Source organism: Buceros rhinoceros, unplaced genomic scaffold (genome assembly GCF_000710305.1).
Source record: "Buceros rhinoceros silvestris isolate BGI_N320 unplaced genomic scaffold, ASM71030v1 scaffold9782, whole genome shotgun sequence".
NCBI classification, from domain to species: domain Eukaryota; kingdom Metazoa; phylum Chordata; class Aves; order Bucerotiformes; family Bucerotidae; genus Buceros; species Buceros rhinoceros.
This window is the reverse complement of record NW_010398302.1, coordinates 12,585-21,999: the sequence shown is the minus strand read 5'-3', so window position 1 is coordinate 21,999 and position 9,415 is coordinate 12,585. Positions and strand designations below refer to the sequence as shown.

The 9,415-nt window shown below is 40.9% G+C and overlaps 1 protein-coding gene across 1 annotated transcript in view; it reads left to right on the top strand.

Moving 5' to 3' along the window:
* WDFY4 (WDFY family member 4) overlaps positions 1-9,415 on the top strand; it is a gene marked incomplete at its 3' end in the record, with an annotated part of 48,055 nt that overhangs the window by 35,269 nt on the left and 3,371 nt on the right. Inside the window, exons 22-32 of the mRNA XM_010131051.1 lie at positions 301-462; positions 1,540-1,631; positions 2,659-2,758; positions 3,549-3,754; positions 4,286-4,455; positions 4,988-5,113; positions 5,587-5,748; positions 5,859-6,056; positions 7,553-7,670; positions 8,236-8,393; positions 8,822-9,060. Of these exons, the coding sequence (XP_010129353.1) occupies positions 301-462; positions 1,540-1,631; positions 2,659-2,758; positions 3,549-3,754; positions 4,286-4,455; positions 4,988-5,113; positions 5,587-5,748; positions 5,859-6,056; positions 7,553-7,670; positions 8,236-8,393; positions 8,822-9,060 (1,731 nt within the window). The remainder of the gene's footprint in view (positions 1-300; positions 463-1,539; positions 1,632-2,658; positions 2,759-3,548; positions 3,755-4,285; positions 4,456-4,987; positions 5,114-5,586; positions 5,749-5,858; positions 6,057-7,552; positions 7,671-8,235; positions 8,394-8,821; positions 9,061-9,415) is intronic.

Sequence of the window (9,415 nt, the reverse complement as noted above, 5' to 3'; positions counted from 1 at the left end):
TTATTACCACCAACTCGCTGCTTAAATTCGATAATGTTGTTTTCTTTGAACTCATTGAAAAGCAGCAGTTTCTGTGGGAGATGGCAAATGGGAAGGGTAGAGAACGCAGAAAATCATCTTCAGATCTCCATCACTGACACATATTCAATTTGTCTGATAGTGTTTGAAATGTTGCCAAGGCAACATTTGAAACCAAAGGTGCAAAGTATCAGTGTTACCTGAGAATTCTTTTAGCTGAAACCCAGCAAATTTGATTCATTCCAGTAAAAGCTTTTAATAGTCCCTGTGCTTTTTTTACAGAGATGGATGCCAGAATGCTGCAGTTGCCTACCGGGTGCAAATGGTGCCCAAGCTCATTTTCCTCTTCAATGATCCTGAAATCAGTAACTCCAGGATCACTGTGGCTTGCACTATTCTCTCCCATCTCTTGCAACGATACTTTAACACAAGGGATATTCTCAGGTAACCTTCAAGTCTATAGTTTTTTCTCAGATTGTAGATGAGCTATACACCTGTGAGCATTGGAGAGCTCTCTATAGTATAACTTCCCACACCTCATCTTTGGTAGGAGCCCCAGATCTTTGGTAACTGCAGGAATTTTGCTGATGAAAAGCTCTGTCATGCCTTCAAAACAGAGTTCAGTCCAACTTTGTATTTGCTTGAAAATGGGTTAGGTGATGACCCTTACAATGATGGCACAAGTAGTCCTGCTGGTATGACTGGACTACTCAAAGTCTGTACTTAATGCTTTCATTAAAACCTGTCCTTAAAATATTGCAATAGCTAAAGTATTGCAACTTGGGCCCAGTCAGCTACATACCTAATCCTATTGGTTTGTCTTATATCCCAGAAACTATCCTTTTTGTTCTTGAATTTCAACCAGCTAAGATACTGTAGCCAGAATTTCATGAAGTAAAGAATTTAAATCCTTCTTTGTTTTCCACAGAATGTAAGCACTTCTCCATTTTAGATTCCCAGCCTAGTTGCATTAGTCTGTAGCCTATGAACTGAGGAAGGTCCACACAGTGCTGTACAGCCACCAAACTCCAGGGAAATGCACGGCACAGATGACAGCTCTGTTTTTAAAGCACTTTGCCCAAATAAAATATAGAAGGAGAATTGCATGTCAAACCTGTGGTTCTTGCAGCCAGCCTTTATTTAGCTCTGTTGACGAGTACAAGCAATTCAGTTAGTTACCATGGAGAAAGCTAATATGTGAACTTACTGCTTGCTAGCTGTTTTGTGGAATTACCTGTATGTATGTTCCTGCCCTGGGCTTGTATGGGTTAGACTATTCTTTTTTTCATACAGGTGTGAGTAGTGGAACAATTATTACATGCACTTGTAGATAGATGTCCTTTTTATTTGCTTCCTTATTTATGAACCTTTGCATTCCTATTTCTGCAGCAGTTAGAATTTCAAATCATTGTCATTAACTGTTATTGTTAATGGCTATTGAGATTTGCACGTAATCTCAAAGTAATTAAATGAATGTCTGTCTTTCTGCTGACCCAAACTGCTTCCCTCTCCCTCTACAAGGATTGGATTGTTCCTTGTTTACACTTTGAAACCTTCTTCTGTGGATGAAAATCAGATTTGCCTGGACGGTGTGGCTGAGATGCCCAATGAGGGTGAGGAGCTACCTTCGGTGTATGTGTTCTGATAGATAGCTAAAGTACTTCCCTTCTTCTCCTGGCCGTGATGAACCCTAAATGCAGCATAGTGCTTCTGCCTCCAGTGGCAGGAACAGACAAAATTCACATGACTTCATTGGAAAGGGACGGGCTGCATTGAGGTGACCTGAAATTGCGGGGAAGAATTATATTGCTACAAAGGCCAAATGTGAAGACCAGTGAAGTGATATCACTGTGTATACATCTAGGAGAGCCTGACCTACCACAAGATACTACTTCTGCTAAGGGAGCTCCCCTTTTGTCCTCCATCTGCTAATAAGCCAACAGTAATTTGGCTGCACTGTCCAGAGCCTACACAGTGTTGGGTTTCACAGAAATACACAGATATGAAGGCATTAAATTGAAATTGTCACAAAACTAACATACTGGGCTGTTACAAGGAATAAAATTTCACTTGGCATTCTGGATTTTCTGTGAACAATCTGCCACACTTACAGTTGTAGCAAATACTAATATGGAGCTCTGCACCTTTTAAAGTATCTGTGTATTTATGTCAACTCTGCATATGGGAACTTCCAGCCAGCTGGCTCTTCCATTGTGATCTTTCAGTTGAGACTGTATTGGTTATCGCACCCCTAAACAATATATTATATTAAAAATACGCAGATAACTGTAGTTTATAGATATAGACATCACAGCTAGGTAATAGAAGTTAGATTACCTGTTTACATTCTCCCCCCTAGTTAACCTGAGAATGCTTCCTGTGGATTGTTACTCAACATGTAGTCTGCATGAGTTTTTAGTAACTCTAAAGAGAGGACTTTGACACTGTAAGCACTGGTCATTTCTGATTTAGCAGGAATTCTTATGTCTAAAATTTGATGTTTCCCTCTTTTTACTCTACAAAGGACTTGACGTAGGTACTTCCACTCGGCTAGTCTGGTGGCAACAAGGTTGTTCATCAAAGCCATGGAACATGTGTTTTGTCTCTTCTTTACTCTTTATTACTTTCTGATATTTGTAGCCTTAAGCCAAACATCTGGGAAGACAATCTGGCTTCGAAACCAGTTACTGAGGATGCTGTTAGATGTAATGTGCTCAGAGAAACTTCATCTGTCTTCTGAGTAAGTAGAAACAATTTAGGACGGCATAGGTAAGTGTCTCTGACTTCTAGATTTCCTCTTTGCTGGTGCTTGATCAGGACTAAACGCACTGATAATATTTGAGTGTCCACAAAACAGTAAGTAAGAGCAGACTGGATTCAGAGTTACTTGTCAGTGATTTATCTGGCATTTACACAGATGTGTAATTAGATCACACATTTGATACATTTGATTTTGAAAAAAGTTTAATGTTTTCAAAATGGCTCTAAGGGGGAAGTCAGATATTGCTGTTTCTTCTGCTTTGTAAGGGTTGAAGAAATTCCAGTTGTCTTTGAAAATCAGTTCAATCTAATGTGGGATTGTTGCACCCCTCTGTCATAACCATGAGCATGTGGTTACTATAGTCCTATCTTGTATAAGTGAAAGGCAAAGTGCTGGATGATGTAACCATGCATTTTCATTAGTTAAGATATCTTGGACTTCAAGATTTAAAGCAGGATTTTGAATTTCATAGGTTGAAAGATCTAGTCTGTGATGTAGTTTACCTCAGTTATTGATACACACTCTATAGAAGGAGTTTCATGTTAATGAGCTTCTTTGACAGTAATATAAGGTTGGATTTAGTGGGAATTAAGTGGCTTGAACTGTTCCTAAATCTTTGTAATTCTGTATTGTGGTACACCTTTAATCAGATTTTTTTTCTAGAGAAACCTGATCTTCTAAATAACTTAAAGATAATTTTGAATAAAATCTCTTTTCACTCTTCCACCGTGTCTCCTTTCACGTGTCTTCATTTCCCTGTTTGTCCTAGGAAGCAGGAAGAGATGTTTTTGGTGCTGGGGCCAGACTGGTTTCTGCTGTTCACACAGAGCTACCTGCACTCTAGCACAGTTGTGCTAGGAATTAAACTCCTTCTGTGCTTCCTCCACAATCGTTCACTGCTCAACAAATTCAAGGAGGCGATAGTGGCTGGGCGCTGGCTGGAAAACAGCTCTGCAGGATTGAGTATTCTGATGGGTATATGTTGGTTTAATGCTCCTGAAACAATCCCTTGATCCAGCTCAGTGATAGGAGATCAGTGAAGTAGATTATAAGAAATTCCACTGCTCTCAATAGACCAAGAATTGATATTACTTCTAGGGCAAACTTGTCCCAGTATGTCCTTTTCTGTGCTGGAGTGGAAAGCATTTTTTCTCCCTTGCACAATAGTTGACATTTCTGAGGTGTTCAGATGTCAGCTAGTGCCCTGAAACTTTCTGTTTCTTTAAGATTTGTTCATCTTGCTTTTTGATAGCTAGCTCTGTGGTTCTGAGAAAGGGAAGACAGAGGAAGAATGATAATTTGGGGAGAATCTCCTGAAACAAAAGTGATAGTGGGATAAATTATTAGTATGAGCAAATTTTATAAACTGTTGATATTGCAGCCTAGCAGAGTACTGAGTGGCCTGGGACACAGACCAATGAGGATAAAGTTAGGTCCATAATACTTCCTTTGATGTGGCATTCACTTTTAGACAATTCTTCAAAATGTTTTTCTTTTCCTTTAAAGATAATTTAAAAACGGATCCACCGGTGCCTGACAATGGCTCCTTCTTGATTTTTGGATTTTCTGTATTGCAAAAATGTCTGACCGATCATGTCCATGTCCCTGAGATCTACTTGCTCATGGCAGGGCTCCTTCTGGCAACTCCACAGTCTGAACCATCTGAAGCAGCTAAGGTATGAAAAAAAGTATCAAACGAGCATGAAGCTTTACTAACTCAGCTTTTTGTGGCCTTTCCTGTGAGAGTATTCTCAGGCAAGTTAACCCTACTTGGTTTTTGTGATAGTTAGAATTAGTTATTCCTACTTTAAAAATGAACTTAACTTTAATTTAAGGAAACTTGTGTTTGGAACAAAATTGTTCATGCCGGTGTTAAATGCTGTTTACCTACTGTACTTTAGAAAGTAATTTAGATTAGCTTCCCTGTCTGTTCTTACATTGTCAATTAGTGGATTTCTAATAGTGGATAGTGGATTTCCCCCCTGAGAATCCATAAGCCGTTTTCCCCCCAGCAGTGCCAAGATATATTTCAGAGAGGACAATCCATTAGTGCTATCCTGGGGAAACACGTTAATAGGAGAGGGAGGAGCTGCTGGAGGTGAAGATTGTTTGGGTTTTTTCTGATATGAAGAGAGCAGGCATTTTTCTTGATGTTTCTATCATATATAATCCCCATCTTTTCTTGAATTATCTCTCCTCCTGTTGTAGAAGGATCTTGAGTCTATGTTGCAGTGGATCTTGCAGCACCACCGTATGGAAAATGTCCTTAAAATAGGATTATGTGCAGAGGCAGCTGTTTTACTGCTGGAAATGGTTAGAGTCACTGTGGACAAGGTAAGTCTTTTGTTGCAAGGACAGTGCAGTGTGAATGGCAGAAAAAAACCTGCCTGTGTCAGATTATGAGTGGCAGTCTCTACCTGTAACCCTTAGCCTTCCTCTGCTCTCACAGAACACCAAGTATAACAGTGTAACAGTGAGCAGGGACTTCGAAGTGTCAGCATAGCTGTTGACCTGGTTATGATACATAGCAGATGATGTGATGGGCTCACATTTAAGAACCTCTGAACACAGATGGCTCTCACCCACAGCACTACCTGTTTAGTTCATTCTTGGTGAGGAGGATATGCCACTTTTCTGACTGGATGTACCTTCAGTCTACAAGCTGGAAATTGGCTGCTTGTGCCTTGCCTGACTTCTCTGTGGCCATGTCATGTTTGCTTAGTTGGTTAGGAATACCTACAGAGAAGCAAAAATGAGATTATATGAGTGAATGTTGCCTTAACTAGATGCACGTTTGTTGTGTTCAGCCTACTGCAGTTGCAGAAGCCTCCTGGGAGATTGCCTATCCGGGGAATGTTATCCAGTTTCTGTGCTTGATCTATCACTGTTACACTCAGGACCCTGTGTGGCACTGTCCTGACTTCTTGAAAACTTTGGCTATGGTTGCTTTCCATTCTGGACCACCCAAGGTATGTGCATCCAGGCAAGCGCAACCCCTTCAGATCAGAGATGGGGTGCTAGAAGGAAAAATCAGTTTAAAGGATTATGAGTTAAAATGCATTGCTGTCTGCTTCCACAGGGAGGCTCTGAAGGCCTTTTGACTCCTAATGGTCCAGCCATTGCTGAAGGGAAAGGCTGTGTTGATCCCTCTTCTCTCCCGCTCCTACCGCACCCTGCCAAGAAACAAGTGTGGGATTTTGTGCGAGTCCTCCTGATGGACAGTCTTCTCAACATCCCAGCAAACAAACAAGGGCATCCACTTGAGCTGCTTCTTGAGGTCTCTTCTGTAGTCATCAGGCTTTTCTGCTCTACCTTGTGCTGGGAGTCGAAGGACAGGAGATATCCTGCTAGTGGCCTAGTAAAAAAAGTGCTAACAGGGACGAAGAAGTGTATTCAGTCAGCATTTTCAGCTGTCTGGGATAAGGCTTGGATCACAGCTCTTAGCATGCACTACATCCTGGTAGATCTGTACAACCTACTTAGTGGAACAGAATTCCTACCTTTTAAACAAGTTAAAAAGGCCTTTTTCTTCCTGCTTTGCATTCATGAGAACTAAGAAAATGTTGCCCCTAGAGAACAACGAAGGCATTTTTTGGGCAACATTTAGTATTGAAGTAAGGCATGAAAAAAAATTCCATTTTCCTTAGTAATACCTGCTTGTCATTAGAGATGCAGTTGAGTTTGATAACTGGAGATTTCACATAGAGTATTCCTGTGTATTGATTTTTGAGACAACAATTTTCATTGCTCAAATAAACCCAAAAGAACTGTCTCGCCTTTTAGAACAGATTAATACAAGCTGTAGCAGCTGAGTCTGGATTCCAGGTTTCAACCACTCAAAGCACTGGAAAGAGTCAGAACAGTCTGAAGAAAGGAAAATGGAAAATTTCGGCTTCAGTTCCAAATTGTCCATAGTCCAGGTGCCCCAGATTTAAGTTCTGATGCAGACTTAACTTAGTAATACAAATAGTAGTTAACATAAACTTGACTGCAACCATCATAAGTTAAATCATCTTGTGGAGCCGCAGTTCCCTAAAGGATTATACAGAAACATTCCAAGACTTAGAACAGTTTAAATCAGAGGATGTCTCTTCCAACTATACAAATCTAAGCCTGCTAAATGGAGCTGGAATTCCCTGAGGGCAAGATCTTTTGTGAACCTAGGTTCTGGCCTGCACAAAATCTTGTTTGTCATCAGTGTGCAGAGGGTAACTGTGATGGCTGTCAGCTGGAGAGTGTAGACCTATGGAAGATTTCCTGTTTTCCCAAGCAGGGTATGAGGTTCTTCCATCTCATCTGCCTCCCAGTAACTGTCCACACATGCCCTGTGCTGAGCTCTGAGAGGTGCCATGTTGCCTTTGCACGGAGGAGCACACCAGGTCTCTGCATTATGTGTTACTGTGGATTAGCTGTCACAGATAACTTCTCCACTCGTGGCAGCTGTTTCATATGCCCACACCAAGGGCTAAAGAGTGCAAGTGAAGTGGAGTAGTTGTCCTTGCCCTTTTTGTGCTGTTTTTCCCCTCCTCTTCTAACACATTGCCTAGGTGTTTAAGGGCAATGTTGGGCATTTCAACTTACCTCAGACAGTACTGAGCGTCTCTTGGATTTCTACTCAATTCTTTGAGCAAAACTGAATCTGAATCTTTGACAGGCATTATCTCACAGAGATCCAATGAAATCAAAGGCTTTTGAATAAAGGCTGAAAGTGAATTCAAGTCTGATTTCCTGGTGTTTTCCTGCTATACTAATATGTATACAATCACTATATAGGCTTCTCCAGAGGATGCCACCGGTGAGCAGAAGAGACATTTTCAGACAAAAGTTTTGCTGTCTGCTATGGATGTCTTCAATGTTACCAGCCAAGGAGAGGGGAAAACAAGACCAAGAGGTGAGTGGTGAGAATCAGATCATTAGCTGGCTGGTATTCAGCATATAGCTGTAGTTGCTAGAAAGGTTTGGAAACAGTGGCTATAAGGACAGTCCAGCTCAGCAGGCTGGACTGTCCGTTCACTCTTGCTGTAGGCCAGCTTGCATAAATTACTGTGGTTTTACCATTTTTCTAGAGGGCCTCTTCACTTTTTTCTCTCTTTTTGAAAACAGATTCTGAACACTAAAACGGGAGTACTTAGAAAAAACCCTAGGTTTATCCTTGAGTGCTTCTGGATAAAACCCTCTTAACTTAGTTGTTGTTGCTCTCCTTTCTGAGTCATTAGTTGGACCAGTCCTTCATGACAGTGTTTTAGTGAGATTCGTTCTGTCTTTACGATGGAGCTATCATTTCCAGTCTGAGTGAAGTATTTCTGCTAGACCTAGCATTTTCTTAGACGTGTCCCAAAGATGAGACATTATGGCATGAGCCTGTTCATTCTCAGCTCTGATAACCTCACATCTCACATAATTTTTTTGTATTTCAGCTTGTTTTGGAATAATCAACCCTCTTGTATCCTTTCCAGGAATCAGTGATCCTCATGGCACTTCGCAATCAACTGCACCTGTATCCATGATGAATATCACTTATTTTGCTCAGAAGCTGGTTGAGAAGCTCAACAGCCAAATGTTTGCCGCTGATCCCAAGCAAATCCTGATCTTCATTGCCAAACAGATTATGGGGGTGAGTTAATGAAATTTTTTTCCAACTCTTATCAACATGCTGTAATGTGCTGTTTCACACTGAGATTGTGTTGCCACAATTCTCAGTAAGATGGTTGTAACCCATTTGGTGATTGTGAATATTGCTGTTTAGTTGCATAAGCACGTAAAGGCTCTAAATGACAATCAGAGCTAGATGGTGCAGCGTAAAGAAGGGATAACTACCTCTTTTGTGCCACTGTCGGTTGGCTACATGCATGTTGCTGAATGGGAATGAATTAATCTCTTCCACAATTCTGGGGACTCCAGGAAAAATACAGAAAAATTGAATTTGTTTCTAACAGGTAGCTCAGGGAAATTTTGCTGAAATAAGTTCACAACAGTTTAAATGAAGTGAGAGGAGAGGATCTTTGAGCAATCCAAATACTCTGCTGGTTTTTGTTTTCACAGGTCTTAGAAAGCTTCGTTTCTCAAAAGGAAGTATTTCTCAGCACCCTGTACAGCTGTCTAAACAGAGCCATCCTGTACTGCCTATCCAGACCACAACAATCGCTGCCTGAACAGTTTAATGTCCTGAACACTCTCAATGTCCTACAGGAGCAGTGGGACATTATTTTTGCAACTTACAACTCAAATAATAATTTTGTCATCTGCTTAATGTACTGCCTATGTCAGCTGAATTCGGGAAGGTACAAAATGCTAATCTCAGTATGTTTGTTCACGTCTCTGCTCTATTCTCTATAGGGGTGGGTGCAGAGGGGGAGATTTCACAAAACTTAGGCAATATCCATTTGGGGGAATCACAGAAGCGGAGACTGACCTGGATTCAGCTAGACTAAGGATGTAGTATACGTATTGTGTCCTGGCAAGCATTTGATCCGTTGCACTCAGTGCTCTGGGAGTTTAAAGCACAATTCTGCTTTAAATAGGGCAAACTTTCCACTCTGATTTGGTGACCGTTGAAGTGGCAGAGTAAAGCCACTTGGGAAAATATGTTTGTTTTCCTCATACACTTAAAAAAAATAAACGAAAAACAACAGCAGG